General features: G+C 43.6%; 1 protein-coding gene across 25 annotated transcripts in view; it reads left to right on the forward strand.

Moving 5' to 3' along the window:
- Positions 1–24,467, forward strand: part of TCF4 (transcription factor 4) — a 240,179-nt gene that overhangs the window by 100,724 nt on the left and 114,988 nt on the right. For all 25 annotated transcript variants that reach the window (XM_055698366.1, XM_055698367.1, XM_055698364.1 and 22 more), the window contains one exon: positions 18,370–18,434. In XM_055698366.1, coding sequence (XP_055554341.1) covers positions 18,370–18,434 — 65 coding nt within the window. The remainder of the gene's footprint in view (positions 1–18,369; positions 18,435–24,467) is intronic.

A 24,467-nucleotide genomic window follows, 5' to 3' on the forward strand; every position in this document is an offset into this window, starting at 1 on the left:
GTGGCTTAGTGTGGAGTGCAGGATATGGCCCTGGCTGTTTGCTGCTCCTTAGAGGACAGGCATTCACATCGCTTCTTCTGCCGCTGAGTTTCTTATTAGGCCTCCAAGAAATACAGCTTTGCTTCCTATGACTAGCTGGGCAGCTGGGATTTGGGAAGTGGCTGGAGTCATGTCCCCAGGCACCCGATGGGGCTCCGGCACCCGGCTGGGTGCTTCCCTTGGGGCAGGGCTCTGGTCACAGAGTCGGGGGGATCTCCTGGCATGCGGCAGTGAGCGGAGCTGGGCTTCCCTGGGACCCAGCTGAGAGCCGGCTGCAGCACCTTGTGCTGTGCCATGCTGGGGGAGCTCTGTTCTGACACCAGCGTCACCAAGGAAGAGATGGGTAAAGCATCCTGGGCCAGTGGTGGGGGCTGCCTCATGGCGGTGGTAGGAGTAAGCGAACCGCTATTGGCAGCACCTTTTCCAGGAAAAGACAAATTTCAGGCTGCTTATTCCAGAACCCAACAGCACACTGGGAATGTGCCTGCCTGCGGAGTGCCCGGTGGCTAGTGCAGACCGCTCCGGCAGGCGGGAGATGCAATTCCTTGGTTTGGGTTTGCGCTTCCTTATTTCTCAGGCCCCCAAACCCAGTAGCCAGGTGGGACTGGGCAGAGCAGCACTTGTCTCTCTCCAAGGGAGGTGTGACCCTGCTCACAGGGACATGCCTGTGGGGCGGGGGTGCTGAGCCCGTCTGGTCCAGAGCAACGCTGCACCTCCTGGCTTGGGGAAAAGAGCTTTCTCTCTTCTCTCTGCCCACGAGGTATTTGAGCATCATTTCTACACAGATCATTGGATTTTTAAGAACTTTTTGTAGCTCAGTACTATGGAACTTAATTTGTACTTTGATATAAAATCATTTGTATTTTTTTGCATAACTATTTCTTTAAAATGTATCAGGTTTTACTTTTTGGTATAGTTTCCTTTTGTATGGGCACACTGCCCAAGCAGATGGTGTAATGTCACCTGTAAGCAATCTGAATAGATAGGTTCATTCTTACATTTTAGAGAGCTTTTTATTTCCTTTATATATGGCACAACTATTGCTGAGAGACTGTTCAAGATGGTGTTTCTTTTTGTGTTGCCTTTTAAAGAGATTCCTGCTGCGATCGGTTCTTCCCCCCACCCCAAAGTCTGTGTTTTTGGGCTCACTGAAAAATCTGTGACTTAAGAAACTTTCCTGGTACTGTTAAAACGACATTGTATGAAATCCATAGCCTTTTTTTAAAAAAAAAGTTTAAATGAGGAAGTGATAGAATAAGTTAAAAACACATTTGATTGTTTAGACACATCATGTTTTAATTTTAGAAGTTCAACATTTGCTTTTCAAAAAAAAAGAAAAACAACACAAAAAAAAAAAACCAACCCAAAAACCCCTACTCTGAAAAATAATGTCTTTCAAAGACTACTTATTTTTGTGAATGCTGTTTTTTCTGGAGGTGCCGGGTTGGCATCCCTCAACACTGGCGCTCCAGCTGCCCCCAGGAGAGCAGGGTCTGCCCGCACCGCGTGAGCATCATGCCTCTGCCAGGGGGACGGTGGCGGGGGGTGATGGGTGGCTTGGGGGGCTGTGGCAGGGCAGTTTTTGCTGCAGATGTGGTTCTGTGGGGCTGGGTACTCTTCTGCTAAGAACTGGGTGAGACCAGCGACGTGTTCCCTATATGTTCCAGTTTATCCAGTTTTAGAGAGCCATTGGGAGACAGATTTATATTGCGCGGATACCCAATGACTTAGAAGAAATAGTGGGAAATCATAAAAGCTTTCACCCTCATAGCTTTTTAAATTATTTCATAAAACGAGAGGCCACTGCTGCTTTGTACAGCGCTTCATACAGGGTGTCCCTGGATGTCGGTGGGACCTCAGGGTGCTGGTGTAATACTGGTCTGAGCAATCTGAACTGGTGGTGTTACGGATAAGTTTCACATTAGTTTATTTTCTACTAGTAAGGAACTGGAGGTTGCCTTGGTAAGGGCCAGATGCTGCTTGTTGTCGTCTTATGTGGCTGTTCCCCTTGACTTCAGTGGCGCTGCTGGCAGGAATAAGGTGAGAATTATTTATATTTAAAAAACTACAAAGGAACTGTGAATATGTTATCAAGCTTAAATACATCTCTACCGTGCAAGCTCCTTAAAAATATAATCACAGAGGACTTACTTGTATGTTGCCCCTCAGGGAGGAGCTGAATAAAAGATCATTATTTTTCTTAATTTTTGGTGAATGAAAAGCAATGGGATCTTGAATGGACTGAGAGAGATGGTTTTGTTCTTAGCATGAAGACAGAGAAGCCTTGGTATATAAGCACCCCATATATTTTCTATGTTTATTTGATCCGATAAAATCACAGAGCACTTGGGGTAAAATATTCAGAGATGACTGCTGATTTCAGGATGTGCTGTGGGACACCCTGGGTCTTTGAGGAAACCAGAATGCCCTTAGAAACTTTTAAGTTCTGAATACTTTATTCTTCTGAAAATCAGGCCTTAAAGTGATGCATCTGAAATTAGTGACTGTTTCCAAGGGAAAAAAAGAATTTACTGGATTAGAAGAAATAAACAGCTCAGGAGTGTAAAAAAAAAAAAAATAGAATAATGGGGTGATTTTTCCATTGTTGTAGTATTTCCTAGCGAGAAGCTCATTCCCACTGCTTTCCTGGCAGGCTGCAGGAGCGCCAGCTATAGCAAAGCATCCATGGGTTCTCAGTGCTTTTGCAGGGGAGAAAAAGATACTATCCCAGGCTTTTTCAAACCCTTGCAAAGGACAAAACCCAAGAAGACTAGATTGTCATCTTATCCTTCCACTGTGGCATTTTTTTTTTTTTTATACTTTGTTTCAGGCCCATTTTGGTATATTCTTGATCTTCATAGAAAATAAATTTCATTATCAACCAAGGCGCTTTATGCCTTAATTCCAGAAATCTATACGGTATTTTTTCTGTGTTCTGGGAAATAACACCATTTCCAGCAGAGGATGGCTGCCTTTCTCCAGGCCACAGAAAAGTCCAGATTTGATTGCTGCTTCTGGTTTACCTTTAAAAAACCCCACCCTTGCAATTTCTGCCTGAGTCCTCTGACCCTTGCCAAGTTCTGCCTTGTTTTGAAATTTTACCTTTTCAGAATGTTACCATCCCAGTAACAGTTCAGCTGGGAATAAAATGAAACTAGCTAATAATTTATTGTCAGACATAGAAACAATTGCAGCAGTTGCTAAGGCAGACCATGGGAAGCCTGGGGTGAGCACACCCCGGTCTTACCGTGACTTGGTCTTGATGACAAGAACTTCCAGCGCTATGTTAAAGGGTTTTGAAAGTGGCTGAAAGTTAAAATTCTTGGAACTTTCTTCTGTCTGGCTGTTTTGCAGGTGACAGTGATAGCCAGCTTCTCTGTGTTAAGTCTACCAGCACCTTTCTGAGAAAATTTTCTGTAACAGTATTTTTTCATTGGAATTCATTAGTGTAATCATTCAGAATTACTGATCACCCACAGAAGGAGCTATGAGAGTTCAACGCTTCTGAAAATCAAAGCAAATTTGTCATAAATACATGTAACAGGCTGCTTAACAAACTGCAGTTAATAAGTTGCTACTTCTCGGGGGGGGGGGGGGGGGGGGGCGGGAATTAATTTTGCTGGAGTTTAATGGGATCTTGTGGCTCTAATGTCCATTTAGGTCAGCTGGGAGCGTTCTGTTTTCAGGCAGAAATCAGGATCATTACACCTCCTCTTGCACAAGCCCGAGTAAATCTGTTTTGTGCAGGTGAAGTAACACTGCAAATAGACTCATTTTTTTCTGAGAGGCAGACACCAAGGGTTTTCTGGCTGCGAGCAGGCTGGGGAGCAGAGTGATGACTGCCGTGTTTCCCAATGCAGCTGTGTGCAGCCAGCGTGCTGGATGCGGAGATACTCGTAGCTGAGCACTCGCTCAACGGCAAAATTTAAGGCGAGCAAAGCTTTCAGCTGCTCCTGCAACCAGCAAGCACTGCCGAGACTGTCCTTGGAGAGATGCTGCGGCTGACCTTCTTGTCCTGCATCGCCTGTTGGACATTGTCAGAAGGACACTCATGTTGTCAAGTGAGACAAGAATGGCCAACGGTGCGTGCCAGGGGTACCAGACATAGCTTGCTTTTCTACTGTCCCAAACCTATAAAACTTGTGCGTGAGTGCAGACTTGCGTCTCAGTGAGGTGGCTGCATTGGTGGTGGCTCTAGGACTTCTGAAACACTTTTGTGTGGCAGGTTCTCTCTGTTGGGGCTCCAGTACTCCCTTCATGAAACTGGACGTTAACATTATGGACATGGACAACATACTAGCCTTGAACTCATTTTTAGCTTCCTGAAATTTTGTATCTGGGTATATTTAACTTTCTGATGAGAAGACAAAGACCAGTTCCAGTAGTTGGGATTTTTTAACTTTGTTTTTCCTTTTTTTTTAAACATCTTTTGATTAAAAACCTGGTATAGGGAAAGTAAATACTTTGCTAAGGTTTTTGTTCTCTTTCATTAGTGGCTCAGAAAGCAGTGCATTTAAAAGTAAATCCAGGCCAAAATTTCAGGTTTGCTGACAAAACACAGAAGTTCATCTGCTGTACTTAAAGGCTTCTTGGATCAGGTGCTATTTCATGATATGGACATTTTAATTAGTAATAAAAACGTTGATCAGGATTTAGTAGTGGAAACTGCAAAGCACAAATACCTGCCTCATTTTGCTTTGTTTTACTGGTGTGAATTTAGCTGTTTTTCTCTTTCCATGTCCCTTCTCTGCTTCATTTATGTGTACACATCCATCGCTACTGATAGCCAAGCAGGTAGGTGCATTGGTTAGAATATCGTGAAGCAACGAGTTTATTCCATGAGCCTATAGAGCTGTATTACAGAAAACATCCATTTTAAGCCGTTTGTCTCCTCGATGGTGCTAGCCCAGTGGCTCACTGATGCCAGGAGTGTTTTAAAGAGCCATTATCTGTGTGATGTGTGCCCATTTAAACAATAAATAGTTTAGAATGGCACATGTGCTTTCTGTCTGGGTGCCTGGGAATTTTTCTGTGCATACAGTGAAAAGGCATACAAAATAAACTGCCCTTAAATGTGCAAAGGACCAAGGGAGCTGAGGAGGGCTGTCTCCAGGCACGCAGGATGGTTCTGTTCCTGCTCCTATGGGTGCCCAGAGCAGTTGCCCCAGGCGTGTTCCTCGTGGCAGAGCTGAGGATGACCACGGGTCCTGCTTTGCCCCAGGGCTGTTGGGGGTAAATTGCCCACTGGGGTGCCCACCTCTCCCTGCACCAGGATGAGACCTGCGGCTGGTTGCAGCTCTAATAGACTGTCTGCCAGCCCCCAACAAACAAACCCAGAAATCCTTCTCTGTCATCGCTGACAGTAACCTCAAATTGTAAAAACACATTTTGAAAGATGTGTGACTTTTGAAGAAGTTGATGTCCTTTTAATATGCAGGATCTTTGGGGAAAAAAAGTACCCTTTTTAAAATTAAAGCACGTGCGACAAAAGCATGCATTTATAATCATAGAGGTCTTTGTTCCAGTGCCTGCAGTACTAAATGCTAAATCAATAATAAATTTAAGATCTGTGTGAGGAACTGCAGCGCTGGAGTAATGGATCCGACTCTTTTTTTCAGCATTGGCTTCCTAATGGTCTTTGTTCTGCCAGCGCGCCAGGACTACTGCCTGCCGTTCACCTTGCCTTTCCGCCTGGGGTAGTCCTGAACTATCAAGTTCAAAATAGTAACTTCTTGGTTTACACAAAGTCTCCCACAATTTTTAAAGCATTTTTTTTTCTGTTTTTCTGCTTTAATCTTTGTTTGTGGGAGCTAAAACAATAGCGGTTTCACAAAAATGCAGAAATAACAGGAATATGTTTGAAGTAAACTAAAAACATTTTCTTCCCAGGAGTAACAAAATACAAATATATTTTTGAAAAACGACATTTTTTCTCCTGCTGAAATTGGTATTTTAAAAGATCATTAAGGACTGCTTCACTAAAGTGACCCCTGTTCCTATTAATGATTTTTTTTTTTATCTAAATTTCATGAAACATTAAAACCACGATGCATTTAAACATAAATTTGTATCCCATAACACCTGCTGTCTCGGTCAGTGTAGATGATGGGCTCTTCCGAGGGTCTTGTGAGACTGGCACAGCACTGTATAACCCAAGTCCTCCACAAAATGATTCCCGATGTTCCCCAGCAGACGCCAGAGCCCCCCTGGGTGCCTGCCAGCTCCTGCCAGGGGATGGTGGGTGCTGCCCCAGGTGGGCACTCTGGCACAAGCCTTGGTAAGGGGTAGAATGAAAGTAATTTGGAAAATTACTGGGTTTAACCCTTAAAAATTTTGAGAAATACTTACTCTGGGTAAGAAGACATTTAATACTAGAAAAAAATATATTATATTACAAACCTAGAGAATAATTAAGCAGTGATGACATACCCTTTTGGGCTTAGAAAAGCATAGATTGGCCATGGGTGTGCCGAGTTCAGTCCCCTTGCTTTCAGTGAAGGTATTTCCCTATACCCATGATATTCCTATTCCAGAGATCCCTCTGGAAATCTCTGGGTTATGTCTGTTGATCTCAGCACTGGGCAGAATGGGCCCTTACTGGTAGTAACGCTGGCTTGGCATTTCCAAGGTTGACACTGGAAAAAAAAGGGATTACAAAAATAAGCGCTTAAAATTAGGTTTCCAATTCCAGAGCCCAGGAAGTGATTTGTGTTGGTGAGTTGAGCGTCAACAGCTTCCACTGCCACCAGTGACACTGGCTTGGATTTACTCCTGCCTATGAGACTTTATTTAAATGCCTAAATAAGGCTGTAGCTTTGGTTACCTACATTATTTTTTGCATCGTGACTCCAGGGCATTGCCCAAAAATGGTTACGCAGTTATTTCTGCAGATTCGATTGCTGAATGGTAGCAGACCTGCATGATACTGGACCAGGACAACAAGCTTATAGAAGTCCTCCATCCTCTCACACAGAAGAGATTCTCTGCAAGGAATTCTGGAAAGACTAGTTACTGTTTTCAGCACTGCATTTCCAAATTATTTAGGAACTTCATTACGCGCAGCTAATTTGCATGGTTTTTCTTCTAATTGGGCCATTTGTTATTTATGTCAGTCAAGATCAATCTCCATAGGTGTGGCAAAGCTAGTATTCCCAGTTCATGCGGTTTCCCATCCCGCTGCCGTGGCAGCCGGTTACAAGGTTTTGGCTCTTCAAAAGAAAGTGATGCTGAGTGGTGGGTGCCTTACAGAAAGGGTTAGTTTATTATTTGCATCTCTGATGAATTCAGTAGTATGATTTGGTAATCAAAACGATAAAAAAGAAACCTGTGGCAGCTGTGGGCTTGTATAGCTGCTCAGAGTTGGATCTGGTTGCGTGCACACATGTAATGAGTGGGAAGACTCAGGAGGGTTCACGTAGCTCCCCCATTTTCACCGTAGGTCATAAAGCTACAGACCTTGGAGGTGGAAAAGATCTTTCAGACCATCCGTGCTGTTACCTTGCCTGTGTAGGAGTTCTTTCGACAATAAGGGGCCAATCTGATAAAAAATGGGTGCCTGCAGGTCGTGGTAGGTGTTAGCAGGGTGGGGACCCCTGCCAGCTCTCAGTGTCAGAGGTCCACACTCTTTGCTGGGGTGACATTTCTACTGAGAACTCCTCGCCAAGGCTTTGGGGGCAGGGATTTAATGCCGTTTTCTTCTTTTTGTCACCTTCCCTTTTGCTTTGGTCTTTAACAAATACTAATAACATTTATGCTTGTTAATAATAGAAATACCCTCCAACTAGAAAATTTACCAGGTATAAAAATGGCTTCATCAGGAGTACTATTTAAAGTAACCAAGACCTTAAGATTTTGGAGCATGTAATTTTGGCAAAGCACCTGTTCATGTGTAGCTAGCTTGGTAGGTTGAGCAGAGGCTTTGGAAGGGCTATATGAAAATTGAAAGACTACAATATCCAATATATAATAAAAAATAAGGTAAATCAAAGTAAATTCTATAGTCAAACTCCTTAATTGTGATGCATTTGCTGAGTTTCCCTCTTCCATCGTCGGCCCTGCTCCTATGCCATATGGTCTACCATGGAACATTTAACTTGTCAGATATAATGGATTGTCCTGGAAGCAGATTTTTGCTTTGAGCGTTCAGCTCCTTTCTTGCATTTCACTCTCAGCTCCAGGCTGCAGGATGAAGGATTGTGGTGGAAATGCAAAGAAGAGACACACAGTTGATTCCCCTTAAGAGAGTGACCTATATGCCACAAAATTTTACCCACATAAAGAGGCATTATCCCTGTCACTGACCCTAGCAGGCTGCATGTCAGAACCATTTAAATTTGTCTGGACTTAACAGATTGTGCAAATGTTTCAAAATCAAGTGCTTAGGAATAATAAAAGCTTGTCATTTCAACTTAGGCAGTGGCAGCAGAGCTTGCGCTGGCCAAGGGATGAGTGTTATTTATTGTGACCTACATGTAACCTAAGCTGCCTGCCTTGTAGACCTTGTAAATTAAGTTCATCTCCCAGGGCTACTCAAAGTTAAAAAAATATATTGTCTGATAAGGAACCCAAATAGCGATTACTCTGTGCTGTAAAGCAGAGGTCAAGGTTGGAAGTGATCGTTTCCACAGATGGGCCAGTAGCAGTTCATTACCATCACTCGTGTTGGGGTTGCAGGAGGCGACGGACATTCCTCCTTGGTGCGTTTGTATCTCTCTCAACGTGGGGAACTGCCCTGGTTGGCAGAGGGGCCTGGGTCGGCGGCTGAGAATGAAGTGCTGCCACAGGAGGACTCTAAAAGCATGGGTAGACATTTACCAAGTTTTCTATAATACAAATGTAAGCAAGCAATTTCTGAAACAAATGTGACAAATGACAAATTCTTCCCTGGGTTGGTTTGGGTTTTTAAAATTTCTTCTCACTTAAGTATAATAAAACCCAATAAAAGATTCAATAGAACCGTATGTAATCTTGCTATCCTGTGCTGTGAAGTTATTAAAGAATCTAGGATAAAAATCTGGCCCTGTTGAAGATACTCAGTTTTATTTAATACTTGTGCAGCTGGTATTTCATCTATAGAGAATAAGAAGTTTGTAAATCAATCTGAATTTTGCTCTTCAATGTGGCATTCCTTTCAGGTGTGAAGCTCGTATTGAGGGATGGTAGGGGGTTTTTTGTGTGAAGGTTATTGTTTTTGCATTTGGCAGCAAGAGGAAAATTGTCAGCTGGTAGAAGTGGGAAATACCTCTTTCAAGGACTTTTTTTTTTTTTTTCAGTGTAGGAACGAACATTCCTAGGTGTCTTTTTACGGGGGAAGCTTTATCGTTCTTGATCTGAAAGTGTTGTAGAGCGTGTGTACTGATGCTATGAGTTTGCCTGTATTCTCAGCCCAAATTGTTTGTTCCCGAATTGTTTAGGAAATGTCAGTTCTCAAGTGCAAAAATCTTACCAGGGTGTGCATGCCCTCTGCTGGATATTACCGATTTGAGACTATTGGGTATTTTGTAATGTTATAGTATATTTACCACATCATTCCTGATGTTTTGCCATACAGGAAGAAACTTGTGGTTGGTTTTGTCTTCTTAGCTAATCCAAATTATCCAAGTTGTTTTTAAACCGTCTAAATTATAACAATGCTAGCTTTCTTCTTTTATATTTTCTGTACTGAACAATATTACCAAAAATACCATTTCTGTAGAAATGTCCAATTGAGTATTTAATCTCAATATAAAACAGTATAAGAGGCTTGGGTAGTTCTGTCTAGACCTGCAGAGAGCACGTGAGAATGAGGGAGGAGCACGAGGCAAGCTGCTACACAGGCACTGATGCTTTTGGTAGCCAAACCTGAAAATTTATCTTTACCGGCAGGCTGTTAGGGTGGGTCCATGTGTGCTTGTGCTCAGCATTTCTTTCCTTCTTTCTGGTGTGTAGATGATGCTGTGGGTTTAACTGGGGCTTGAGGCAGGAGGATGAGCTTGGCAGTGAGCTCTCAGATGCGGGGCTGGCCCACTGGGACTGGGGGTCCTGCTGCCTGGGGACAGGCTCCCCCAACGTCCCGGGCTTCCACCTTTCCTGTCGGCTTGGGAAGGGATGCAGCTGCCTGATGAGAAGGGTTTCTATTGGTCATGCGGAGGTGGAGAGTTGATCCCCAATCCGTACGATGAGGCTTTTGATCTCTTTATCCTTGCTCATGTCCAACATGGTTTGTTTTAGTAGCCTTTTAATAAAGGCTACTAGATAGGGGTGGTTTACAGACCAAAGATTTAGAGCCCAGACCAAAGATTTAGAGCCCAGACTTGGGCTGTGGGAAGGTTTATTGTCCTCTTTCAATTCTGTGTCTTTCATGGCCTTAGATCTTTATCTAACTTGTTTTGGAAGTGATTCTGTTTTCATGCTTGAATGAAAACCCAGGTTTCCAGATACATGATAAAGATCTCCTGAACTGGTCCCTGAACAAATGATGAGGGATCACACTGCAGTGTATTCCAATTTAAAATAGCCCTGTGAGGCTTACTTAGGATAAAGCAATATCCAGTGCTTTACGTTCAATTCTTATATATTGCTTTCAGGTCTGAGGTAGTATTACAACAAGTTCTTGTCTCATATCTTTATGAAAATGTTGCCCCTTTTTATTATTCTGATTCTCTAGTATTAGATAATGCTTTCGATTTTTTTTTTGTTGCTGTTCTCCAATGCCTGTCTTCATCCTCTGCCCATCTTTTGACTATTGTACATTCTGAGAATTAGAAGGGTGAAACACAATGAATGGGTTCCGTTGAGTTTCTGTTTCTCTCCCAAACAAATTTGCCTATTTCCAGAGTGATACAGGTGTTCAAGCTTAGATGATCATAATTATTTCCTCTAGACTGAAATTCCATGCACATATGAAAAGGAAAGAGGACTAAAGATGTTTATGAAGTCAGATGCGTCTTCACTCTAAATGAAGGATTGTCTCCTATAAATGCTCCTCTGTTCACAGCTTTGAAGTGTATGTGCCCGGTTGCTCCGGGCTCACTGAGCATGGCCATTCGTGCAGCATCAGGCTCTGCAAGACGAACACGGTGGCCCACGACAGTGAGGAGTCTTCAGGGTTTCTGCAACTTGTTAAATATAATTTTTTCAGATGGCATTGAAAGAAACAGTTGTTTTGTTTAAATACCTAATTTAATTATGAAAGTTTATTATTCTGGTCTCAATTAGTGCATGTACTTGATATTAAGCTCATTAATGTTCCTTATCCGCAGAATGCAGTATTATTTATTGGTTGCACAATAGCAGTGATGGCTACGAAATGCCAATACCTGCGTATCCTCTGATTAACCTCAAGGTGCTGAAAACCTGTTGCAAAGGGTGCAACGAGCTTGTTCAGACTGGATTGGACACAATCAATCTTGTAATCCAGCTGTCTCATCCAGGCAAATAACCAACTATGATCGTCAAACCTTTCTCTTATGGGATGATGTGATAATCTTTACAATCTAGTTGATTTTGGTGGGACTAGTCAAGGACCAAAGGACCACTTAATGTAAGTCTGGTAGAATATGGCCTTCAATATTCTCACTTCATATTCTTATAGTTTCAAGTATAGCTTTGCCACAGCTATTTTGTTTTAAAAACACGTAAACAGAGAAGTCACATACTGCCCTGTAATAGATGCTATTATTTGGTAGATTACAGAAATAGATCGAGCAATTTGCCTTCGTCTTTTGGTTTAGGTCCAATATTTCAGGAACTGAGATCAGTGAGAAAGAAGTTGCTCTGGTATTTTTGTGGAGTAACTGAATACATGTAGAAGGGGCTGTGGAACTTGGGGTGAGTGGCACCGGGGTCACTCCCTGCCCCGCGCTGGAATCCATCAGCCGCACGGGTGGCATTGGGCAAAGCTTGCCGAGAGCACTGTGTGGGTGCCCTTCAGCAGGCTGGACTGCCATTATTCCCATTGATATATATGTGCGTGTATGTACAGGAACAGATAAATGCACATAGTGTGCATGCAAGGAAGTAGCTTGGCCTTTGGGGCGTTCGGGAATTAACCTTGCCTGTCTAAGTGTAAGCATTGAATTTCCTTGCTTTAGGTTGTTCAAGTCAGCTCTGTACCTTTATTTTAGTATAGGTTTTAGGATTTAATTTCCTTTGCATTTTGATAGCACTGTTTAAAAAAAAATAATCTCCCTTTGTAATGGTACTTGCTCTGGCATCGTAACATCTCTAAGAACCATTGCTGTTTACTGCACATCAGTGTAAGTGCAAAAATCTTCTTTCATGTCAAAAAGATCTCCTTCCCCTAGCATTGCGCTACATTCCAGGGTGTGATGCCATTCAAATTATTGGGATTAATACCTTCCCTTAGCTTTGTATCTAGTTTGCGGACCTTCCCTGTATCAGATGCCGTGTCACTTGTACTATTTTGTGACCATCAAGGCACAAACTTTGCTTAAAATCTATTAGATTTCATTCTTATTGTCTGTACTTCACATATAGCACAAAGAAGAAATAGCTCATTAACATGATACTTCCATTACCATTGGATGAGATTCTTTGTAATGTAAAGCACACTGTTCAACACCTCGCTGCGATAAATCGGGTATTTTGACTTGTGTCCTACACCGGTAAGTGCGCTACTCTTGGCAGAGTGTGAGCCAGGTCAAGCCCGAGTCAGTAGTTCAGCTGAGCTGAGCAACATTCTGCTGTTTGTGCGTTGGAAGAGGAGAAATCCCAGCCGGACCCCAGTGTCAGCGCTGCTCGGCCCCGCGCCCCCCCCGGGGACGATGCCTACCGAACCTTTACAGCGCTTGCCCCCACACCTCACCTTTGCCCAGCGCCCCAGCACAAGGGCTGTCTGTTCCCCTGCCAGCTCGCTGCCTGCGGCTGCCTGGGAGCTGTGCCGCGAGCCCCACTCTGCCCGCTTCGCAGCCGCCAGCCGCCGAGGGAAGCTCGACTGCACAAAGGGGGACAAGCCTCCAGCCAGCTGTTAGCCCTAGTGCCGGGGACCGCGGTTGGATTTGCATCCTTCAATTAAGAGTAAAAAAAAAAAAAAATAATATAAAACATTTAATAGGAAAAGCATTTTTGTTTTTCTTTTTCCTTCCCCTCCCTTTTTCCATCTCCTTTCTCTTTTGAAGAACACAGTATTCAAAAGTTCTGGCAAAATAAAGAAGCTACCTGCTAGCCTCGCTGGTGAAACCATGGGTAGGTTTTTTTTCTGTCTAGGGCTAAAGAGAGCGAGGCCTGGGAGGCTGTCCAAGAAAGGCACGGGATATATACGTTTCTCTGGGAGTGAGGTGCTTATAGGTATAGTGTACAATGGCTCGTTTATTTCTACGAGTTTTTTTCTCGGGTACTGTATAATTCTATACAAATTTTAGCTTGATTTCTCTGCTGAACTGAGTTGGGTTTTCATATCTCTGAGAAAAAAAAAAAAAAAAAAGCACTGATAATCTGGCTGTTGCTGTCAGAAGGTGCTGTGCAGAGCCGGTCCTCCTGGCAGGCAGGTCCAGTGTGCAGAGCCCTTCGCTCACGCTGGTGAGCACTGAGGTGAGTCCGGCACTCACTCCCTGGAGTGCTCAAACCCTCCCTCTCATGCAGCCAAACTGAAAGCAGCATAAGAAAATTCTGAATGCAGGAACTATAGGTTAAGGCAGAAGTAAACTGTTTCATGATCCTCATAACAATGCAAATAAACCCTGCTACGGCCATAACACGTGTGTGTTTGTTACGTACAGACAAATGTGGAACTATAAAGTTCAGCCCATTCTTCAGTTGCTGGGAACTTTTTCGCAGATATGCTCCACCTCTGTGTTCCTCATGCCTGGTCGGACTTTGACACTGAATTCTCCTTTAATTTGTCATTCACTGTAGGGGAATCGATCGGGCTCCCTTCAGGATGCATTTGAGACATCAGACATCAGGGGAAACAATCATTAATTTTCAAAAAGCGCTAGAAATGCTGTAACGAATAAGAAATCTGTTTAAGGAAAATTGCAGACCTGAACAGACCAAAATTCGCAGCTGTTAAAATTCCAATCCCTAATACAATTACTTCCCACCCACCCACCTTTTTTTTTTTTTTTTTTTTTTTTTTTGTCCCAGACAGGTTTCCCTTCTTCAATGTAACCAGTAACTAAACCCCAAATGTAGGGCAGCGGAAACCTGAATTAGAATATTCTGGTTGAACTCATCTCTCAAAAAATATGTCAAACACAAATTCAATGTAAACATTGAATTGAAGTCATTTATAGAAATAGCTTCACTTCCTCTTCTCTGCAGATGGAAAGAGTTGCCTCATGCCTCTCATTCTGCCTACCAGAGAAAAGCCAAGGTGCCCTATCTCCCAGGGCAGGGGAAAAAAAGAGTGGGGAATCAGATGACTTGCATTTGTGCTTTGGAAGTTGCTTAAATTTTCTACTTAATTTGATTAATTTTTCAAAGTACACCATGGAAAAGCAAGTAGCTGCTTTATTGATTGATTGGCAATCCTGTGCTGCTTTTATTTTCTGTAGTTAAACAAAAATGCAAACAAAATATTTATGAAGCAATCGTTTTAATTTAGTGAAGATAAACAGTATTTTTTTTTCTAGAAGTATTTAGAAAGCAGAGACTTGAGATTCAGTGTTTGTCAGAAAACAGGAGCTGCATGTAGTTCTTTCTTTGTCTCTCCTTTGATTGGCATGCACTGTGACAATTAGTTGAAGATATATATATTTACACACACACTAAGTTATTGCCTCCAATAATAACGGAGATGCTTTTTCTGCCTTACCTAAAGAACAAGTGCATACTTGAAAGTTATTCACCAGCCTTTGTAGGTCAACTTCTTCCATGGAGCTTTGTTTCAATTGTCAGATCATAAAGCCACGGAAGGGTATAGATCGTATTGCGTGTTCGCAGTGCTGGTAACAAATGGCACATTTTAGCATTTGGTCCTCTAGGTAGAAAAAATTAATCAGATGTCTGACAAGATTTGTTGTTTGTCTCTATTTCAGGCTCTCTTCCCCCCCCCCCCCCCCCTTTTTTTTTTTTTCCCTCCCCTGGCTTACAACAAATATTACTAACGGGTACTTTTAGGTTTTAAAATATGGACAACAGTACTCCATGCAGTAAAAGACTTGAACGATTAATGCTACCCTTATGCCTCTTTTGAGTAGTTTTAGCCATGGGGCTTGGCACTGCCACCATTGTCTTTGTGCCAAAAAATATCCGCAGCGGCTGCCGCATTCTGGTACTAGAGGGTTGTCTCGAAAATTCCGCAGTGAATGCGTCGGGTGTCTACATGGTTGTAGACGTTCTCTCTTTTCTGAAACATTTTTTAAAATAAAAAAAAAAAAAAAAGGAGAGAGAATCTTTAGCTCTTGCAGACCTCAGAAAACGCACAGTACAGGCTGGGGTGTTCGAGTGACTGAAAATGATGCATAATGTACAGTAAATGTAGAAATTCAGGAGAAGCATTTGTATTTGTGAGCACAAATAGTTGCTTAAAGAGCCTACTTTTGCATATTATCGGCACTCTTGCAAATTTTATTATCTGAAACAAATGTGCCAGTGAATTTTAAGCAGAAAATCAACATCAAGACTGTAGCTAATTTTAAATGGACAGTTTATACAAAAGATATTCCTCTCCCCCCCCACCCCCCAGTGAAGTATCATTACAAAAAGTATGATAATTTCATAATTACAGTTGACAGTGAAAAATCTATGTATGTGTATCTTTTTAGTGAATTCTTGACTTTTTCATAGATTTTGGTTATTTGTTCTTATTCGAGGAGGCAGATTTCTAGCTGTACGTGGAAAGAACAAGAAATGTAATAAAGTTAAAGGCTTACACTATCAGAATGAAATGTGTTCACTCGTGATCTCCAAAGTTATCTGTTTGGTGGTAAAAGTGGATGCTATAGATGAAATCTTTACAAGGAGCATAATCCTAAAAAAAAAAAAAAAAAGTCAATCTCCTGCTGGCTGCTGTGCCGCTTTGGTACCTCACAGACTTCGACAGAGTCCTGGACGAGTGCCCATTGATGTCATGGAAACACTCAAATTACTGAGAATGATTCATGTCTATGCTGTTCTCTTATCCTCCCCCACACAAATAGAAGTAGATTTTAACCCTGACAACTTGTAATTTGCAGTGGGTTTATTTTTGTATCTGGATAAATATTTTTTAACAACTGAAATTAAGATGAGGCTGCCTGTGTCTGATACGATAGAAAAGAAGATTACGGATACCCAGGCAGCAGCAAGAAGCGTGTTCAAAGTACCTTGTGTCGCTGCTTGTACTTGGTTCCCCTCAACCCTATTTCTGTTTGGGATTTTTCCTTCCCTACAGCTCCCCCCCCCCGCCCCCCATCTTCATCGCTTGTTATTGTCATCGACTTTCTGGCCCTCTTGGGGTGATGGGAAGTAGCACACATAACTCCAGGCATGCCAGCAAGACATTTTGTTTTTAGATCTCAGCATTGGACTCAGGGATTCATGATTAAAATTTCATTGTCATTTCAATCTTGAATTATTTTTGCAAAAGCTTCCCAGTACTCTGAACCTGAGGGGGGCTATGGAGAGGGTGATCCATCATTTTTGTATAACCAGATACAAGTGCTTTCAAAAGTTATTATATGTGCAAATGTCCTATGAATTGCAAATAAATTTTGGAGGTTCCCGTGTATAAGTAACTACTTAATGTGGAAAACAAGAAAACCAAAACCAATCAAGAAACAAAAGCAAGCTCTAAAGTCTCAAATGATGATGATGAGAAAGATGATTTTTTTAAATCCCAAACCACTTGCAACAGTCAAACTTTATCAATAATGCTTCCAAAGGGCAATCAAACCTAGTAGCTTTATAGTAAAGGAAAGGCTTGTGGAGTCAGAATGTGGCCACACCATTTTGGGAACGATTAACATGACCTCTGTCATCCTTTGTCTAAAAAATTGCCGTGCCATGGGCTCTTTAGGAAATTCGGATCGCGTTGGGGAAAAACTGAGCGCAGTAGAGCTCCGCGTCCGTCGGGCAGCAGCGGTGCCAGCTAGGGACCCCTCGCTTGGACCCCTGAAACTGCTCAGGGTGCTGGCTATGGTCATCATTATCATCTGGCATTTCCAAATGCAGTTCAAGCTTGTTTTTTAATGGCATTGGTAGATGTACTGGTGCGGCAGCTCTATCTTGGCAGCGCAGGGTTTGGTGTGAGGCTGGCACCCCATCTCCTGTACGTGGGGCTACGCAGCCACATGAAGCTGCCTCCTAGGTGCAGAGGGGTCCTCGGCGCGATGCACACAGAGATAAACCGAGCATCTGGTCCCTAGTAACTGGTACTGTGTGTTGTGGGTTTTATGCCCCAGCCTATAATAAAAACTTTAATTTTATGAGGGATTTTTACTGTGTTCTTGGATGTTTTGTTAGATAATACCACCACCCCCCCCACCCCACCCCCCCCCACCCCCCGTGATTATCCTCACCATAAGGGTGGTCTTTTAGTGTCAATATGTTTTGTATCAGCCCTCTTGACTACTCTTTGTCTCCGGAGCACGTGGTGCGGTGCTGCTCAGCCATGACTTAATGCTTTGCAGAAACCACCTCTTCCCTTCTTGATTTCGCTCAAGTCTGGCCATTCAAACCTGAAAGAACCTTTATTTTTCTTTGTAAATATGGCATAACCGTAACCGGTACTGCAAGTAAGGCTGTTGGAGCCGAGTGTTAAAGGCTTCCTGGGGAAAAAAAAAGGAAAGAAAAAAAAAAAAGGTACTTAGGGCTGGCAGAGAGCCTCAGCAGTCGTTGGGCCCCTGTTTGAGTCCCAGCACCACTGGGGCAGCCCCAGCATTGGTAGCAAATGGCGAATACCCAATCAGTGTCTTTCTCCCAGGTGAAAATTCCATCATTGCCTTGATCATGGGGGAATTTGCTCCTGGGAAAGAGTGGGGAACCGCATCCGCAGCAGATCTGGGGCAAAGCTGGCTGGCTGGAGAGCCGGTGAGGGACTGGCCGTGTCCCCAGCGTAGCGGAGGGACAGGTTGGGTGCCTGGGTGCTCGGCCCCCGAGCCAGAGGGCAGGCATGGAGGGTGTCGCCCACATCTTCAGCCAGTGCAAGCCTGGTAAATCCCAGTTCCAGAAAGTGTGCAGAGCAGCACAGCCAAGATTAGGAAGTTTATTTCATATCCTCATCCTCAGCATGAAAAAGTGTTAATCCCTTTCTATTGCCTACATGCATTACACAGGCAGCACTGCCTATTTTACATATGTAAACAGCATTAGGAAAATGTGGTGAACATCATGTAAAACGCTTGGAGAAGCTATGTATGTCTGTTTATATCTGTTACACTTTTTTTTTTCTTTTTTTTTTTTTAACAGGTAAAACAGAAAGGGGTTCATACTCATCATATGGAAGAGATTCGAATTTACAGGGTTGCCACCAGGTAAGTGAAAGTCTGCTCAGCAGAGGGGTTGCGATAAATACTCTGATAAATGAGGTTTGCTTCTTAAAGTTGTACTTCTTAGGAATATGTTCCATCATAAACAGCGATGCCTGCAGATGTGCATTTCTCAGAAACGGGCTTTATTTGCAAGTGCAGGTTTTCAAGCTGCTGCCTGAGCTTTTCTAGCCAGATACAGTTATTGGAGACTATGGGTACTTGGGTTGACCTAATACTGCCTAGTCAGAGCTGCTGCGAACTATTGATTATTGTCCCTCGCAACAATGCCGCACTGTTAAGCATGGCAGGTCCTTCCCAACAGCACAACTTCAGAAATAACAGAAGTGGAAACACACCGCAGAGCCTGTGTCAGCCCCTAGCTTTGGATGGCTACTGCAATAAATTATAGTTTTCATAGAATCTGTATGATGTTGTGTGAAAACAAGGTTGTATTGAGGGATAAAAATGTCTGTGAAAATATGATTTGTTGTCCCTTTTTGTTTCTGAATTGTTTTTGGCTGGAAGTCAAGGCCAGCAGGCTAACAGCAAAGCCGTCTCAAGGGAAGCATGCGTGAGCTAGAAAAATAAGAGTAGTTTAATTAAATAATAAAATGCCAGTGTAATACAAAGGTATAGCATGTGTGTGTGTGTGTGTGTGTGCCTCTCTGCACTTTGCATTTGCATACTTTTAAGTCTCCAGAGAAAGTCTGAGTCTAAAAATACTATCAATAGCCAAAAGTCTGTGCTTTGTTTCAAGACAATTGATTTTTTTAAAAGACACTTTCTTTTTAATTTCAGTAGCAATAGTAATCATGTGTTTAAATTCATTTTGTTCTTGAAGAGTGCTAGGCTTCCTTCCTTTTTCTAAGTGCAGTAGCTTCACACTTCGGAAAACTATTGAAAGAATTTAATAGCCTTCTTAATATTCAAAGCTTTATACTGTTCAAATCTGCCAGGGGAAAAAAAAAAACCAAACCCAAAAAACAGCCAAAATGCATATTATTTCCCTATAGGAAAGGGAAGTACTTGATCCCTTCTTTCCTTTCGTATGTCCATGTTCTTTAATAACGCAGGGAAGCAGTCTTCTTATGTTGTTGGTTTAGGGTGTTTTTTTTAACATTTAGCATAGAAAAATGAAACCATTTGAGCAATTAAACAGAAATTTCTGTTGGCAGTGCAACCGTGTTTGCCATCGCTAGTGCCCGGAGGCCGGGGCTATGCTCTCGACCGTCCCTCTGCAGCCCTGCGTGTGCCAGGGACATCCCGGCAGGGCCTAGGCAGGCTCCAGTGGCCGGCTGGCTCCGGGGATAGCATCCTGGGAAGGCGAGCGGTGGCAGGGAGCTGGGCCACGAGCCCCCCGACCCTGCTGCAAGGCTGCGGGGTGCTGCCGGTGGGTCTGCTGGCGGAGGCAGGGTGGGCAGCCCCGGGGAGCCCTGGTGGCAGCATCCCTGTGCAGGTGGCCATGCCTCTTCCACTGGCTGGTGCGGACCTGCTCTGCTTTGCCTCCTCTGCTAACCTGGCTAACTGGAGGGAGGTGAGGCTATCTCAGCCGCCAGGGAGGCCCCGGCGCTTGCCACTCCTCGCGTGTGATGTTTGAGTTTTGGGGACGTTTCCCATGTGACGTTTCACACACAGAGCCTGGGCTGGGAGAGGTGACGAGGAAAGGCTGCTTTGCCTTGCTTAAAGCACTGTTTACATGTTTAGTTCTATGTGGAACAAACTGGATACAGAGCTGCTTGCTGGGGGAGGTTTACAGGCCAAGCCGTGAAAGGGAACTTAGTGATGCACTGAGCCTTCACATCCAAAACTCTTTAGTGAGCCGGTAAGTGACTTACTGATTTCACTTGCAATAACCAGCACGGATAAGGGAAGAAGATTTTATGTGCAACCCTACCCTCACCTGCTCCAAAAAACTGCAGTAGCTTTTAATTAATTTTAGGGGTTGTTTCTAGCTAGTCCTCTTTGCCTTAAAATCCTTGTATACTTTTGCTTTCTGTTGTTAGGAGGCATCAGGATGTGTCCCTGTCCCCAGTGCTCACACAGCCTTGGGGAGGGCATGTTGTTCCCAGGGTGAAGCAGCACCCATCCAAGGGTGAGACCCATCACCTCTGTGGCTCCAGCCTCCTGGAGACCCTGCTGTGCTGCTTTCTTGGGTCTGCTGCCGTTTCACATTTCATCTGAAAACACACCTTTTCTCTGCTGCATTTTGCTTTTAGTTTTTCTGCCAGTCTTCCTGCGTTTGAATGATCTCATTCTGATACTGCAAGTAAGTTAGAAATTGTTCCTGAGATCAAAATGGCATTGCACCTAAAGAAGTTACATGGTCTATGTGTGCCTTATGCGTGGACTCTTAATGCAACTCACGCTGTGGCCTCTTTGTGCGCACCCGTATCTGTGAATGTCTGCTGGGTACGGGTGTGCATTTTCTTTAATTTGCGAGTAAAAAGTTAATCCTAGAAACTTAAGGGCAGAGGTGCAGCTGTAGGCTTGAGAAGACAGTTTGTCATGAAGAGGTAATTTTTTCTTAGGCATCCTCAGCTTTGTGTCCCAGTCAAAGTGAGGCAGCACTTTGCATAGGCTCCCAGGGGGAGTGGGGAGCAACCTGGTTCCAGATACCCCCAGCATCAAGTGATACGGAAATTACTCAGTGTGACATTATGTGGCATCACTGGGTGCTGGGAGCGTGGAGGGGTTGGGGCAGCTCAGACCAGTCCCGGGGGGATGGCTGGTGGGAGCTGGGGGCACCCACCCAGCCCTTCTTGCACCATGCCACCGCCTGGCTTGGCCTCTCTCGGCCGAGTGACAGATCAGCAACCAGCTGAAACCCCTTGTGGGGAACCGCCGGGTAATTGCCATAACAAGGACGGTTGCCTGCAGAAACAGGCAGCACAGTTTCTGCCTCCTCTTTTCATGCAGCACCAGCCACCTGCAGGAGAAGCCCAGACGCCGCTCCTGCTCGCCAGACTTTCTGGGCCAGAACGCAGGAGAGGACGAACCTGGAAGTGCCGGCGAGCTCCTTCATATCGCCCGAAAAAGAGGATGAGCCCTGACGGGCGGTGCAGAGCGGGGTGATGCTGAGCACCGCTGCCTGTCCTCTGCGCTGGGAAAATAGTGTCTGTCAAGAAACTGGAAAAAAACATGTATCCGTAAGGAAGCTGGTGGCTATGGTTGTAATATGAGAGTTAATCCCCCCTGAATGATAGCACTGAACAATTAGTTCTTACACTTTGGTGGACCGGTTCAGGAGTTGCCTCAGAACTCAGTGGGTGCGGATGTGGTCAGCTTTCTGGATGTATCCTTGATGGTATCGACGTGGCAGTGCCCCGTGATTGTGTAGGGTCAGTGGAGAGCTGATGGAGAAACCCCTGCTTACCTGCCCTCCTTTTCCGTGGTCCCATCAATGACAAACTGAGGAATATTAGGAAGATATTACAATGCAAGTGCTAATAATAAAAATTCCAATCCATGGAACAGGGTCATTCTTTCTACCATATGCATCCACTTCCTTGAAGTATAATGGAAAAGTGGATGAGGCAGATGACCAGTGCCCAGACAGGAAGGAGAAAAATTATTTCTAAAATAAGAATCTTTCAAATTCCTGAAAGGTACAGAAGGAATAATGCTTAATGCCGAGGCTGGACCATCTGTTGTCTGTTCTCCAGGCTGCAGAACTATCAGGATCCACCAAATTATTAACAAGTATGAACCTTCAGGCTTAAAAGAAAATTAAAAGCTACAAGCCTCTTGCAAGATTTCTAGGGTGTACTTTCAAATGTATTGAGAAAGATTAGCTTATCTAGACAGAAGATACTGAAGAAAACTTGGTGAATTCCAAAGGAAATATTGGTGGCAATATTGTGTCCCCTGAAGCCTTGAGTTACCGGAGGGACTGGAGTAGCGGCTGTAGCTGTGTGAGCTCCTTTTTCCTAAACCCAGGAGGTGTGTGCAGATTTTGTTGATTTCTGAAAGGTAAATTGCTACCTCCAGATGTGATGCATTGCTCTCTGTAGATGAGTTCCTGGAACAATTAAGGAAAACTAAATACCTAACGATATTGAACTTGCTACCTATTAATCTTCTGGTAGGAAAAAACCCCAACAACCTCTCTTCACACAAATAGCAGCAATGATCTGAGGTTTCATCCCTGCGCTGTGTTCACACCAATGAGAGAAGAGGTCAGATACACAGCAACCCATTTACTTCAAGATGATTTTTATTTCTGAGCCTAGGGTCCATTTGGGCTCTCACTGAAAACCATAGCAAATGCAACACTGATTACAGTGGGAATGGAGGAAAGCTTATCTTGGGAACTATTTAATTCCATTAGAGAGAAGTCATCTAAGAAACATGTACCGAAGTTGTTGTCAAGACACTTTTGAAACACTGGCTTCATTGAAGTTAATGACAAAAATCTCATTTCATTCAGTGAAGTCAGGATTTTGCATGTTGTCTTAGTTCTGTACTTCTTACCGTTTCCCCAAAGATCAATTTTTTTTTGTATTGTGCTGGTTTGGGGGGGATTAGCAAGGCAGTAGATTTTAGAAAAAAAGCATACCTACTTGATTTCTCTAACTTTATTCTGGTTTCTTGTATTAGTCTGTTATTGTTGGTTGGGTGCTCGGGTTGTAAGTAAGGGTCTGCACATGGTAATGAAGAGCAATGCATCTGCTGCTCTATTCAAAGAGCCTCATGTAAATCAGCACTGTAAAGAGGTGAAGGCAGAAAGAGCTAGAAGGAATGCTTTGGTAGATAGAACTGAGCATCAGCCACTCGGCTGCAGAGCAGGGGCTGGTGCAAGGGTCTGCCGGAGCACGGCAGTAGGGAGGAGGGAAATGCTCCGGAGGAAACGGCAACACCTTGCTCTGGCTGGGGGATCAGCTCGTAAATCCCGGTCCTTCGGTTTCCCAACAGCAGCTGAAGGTGAGGGGCTCCTTAGTTGGACAGTGTTTACAAAACACTGATACTCCTTAGTGCAAGAGCATCTGGGTACAGAAAATACTATTATTAGACTAACGGTGACTTGTGCTGCCTACAGTCGTGTAGCTCCACTAATTGGTTAATAGTCGACGAGGCCGACTTTGAGTAATCCAGAGCTATTGCGCTTTCTGAGCAATAGTTAATTCAAAAAAACAATGAATAAAGAGAACTGTAAAATGAGCTTGATGGCCAGAAAACATACACCATAGATTTCCAAGGCAACGCACAAGATTGTATGTGGGAATAAATTAGACAGTCCTTTGAAAATTTGGATTATGCCTTTTTGGCAAATGCATAGTAACAGATACTTAGCTTTTAAGGTGTTTTAACTTAAAGCAAAATCCTCAGATCTTAAAATGACTTGTTTTTACTACTAAGTCTTTTAGCAAGTGAGTCTAAATGTTGGTTTTGGATGTACTGATTTACTTGATGTTCAAGAAGTACTCTCAGAGGCCAGTTGGAACCATCTGACTGTTAAAAGCTGCCTCTGGAATGAAGTGTTAAGGTAAAAGCTAGTGGAGTTGCATGAGCTCTGCCAGGGTTTTTTTTGCCTTTTATATATTTTTTTTAAATAAAACACAACTGCTACCAAAATACAATAAACTTTATCCAGATTGAAATCATGTCTGCTAGCATTCAGCTTGTTGCAAGATGCCATGGTAAAGAGAAAGGCCAGCCACCGGAATGACATTGGCACGATGTTTAACTTTGTTTTCATTGCAGCATCAGTTCAAACAAGCAGCATTAGAGGCTGCAGCAAAATGGCTTCATCGTGCATTTACAATGCTGTAGGCATCCGAGGGCAGTCCGCCCAAACCTGCAGCAGCTCTGTGGCTTTCCAGGATTTCCTCAGGGACCATATCGGTAGCAATTTGTTCAAGGAATCCAGATCAGGAAGAGATCCTGAGAAGTCCAAGGGATGCAACTGGCAGGACGGTGTTTCTGCAGAGAGCATCTCTGCACTGTAGCACAATGTATGTCATCTTTAGCTTGCCTTTTCTCTGTCTGCCTTTCAGTACTCTTTCTTTGACTCTTCTTTTCCTCCTTGCTTTCCTGTGC

The sequence above is a fragment of the Falco cherrug genome, chromosome Z (genome assembly GCF_023634085.1).
Source record: "Falco cherrug isolate bFalChe1 chromosome Z, bFalChe1.pri, whole genome shotgun sequence".
Lineage (NCBI taxonomy): Eukaryota > Metazoa > Chordata > Aves > Falconiformes > Falconidae > Falco > Falco cherrug.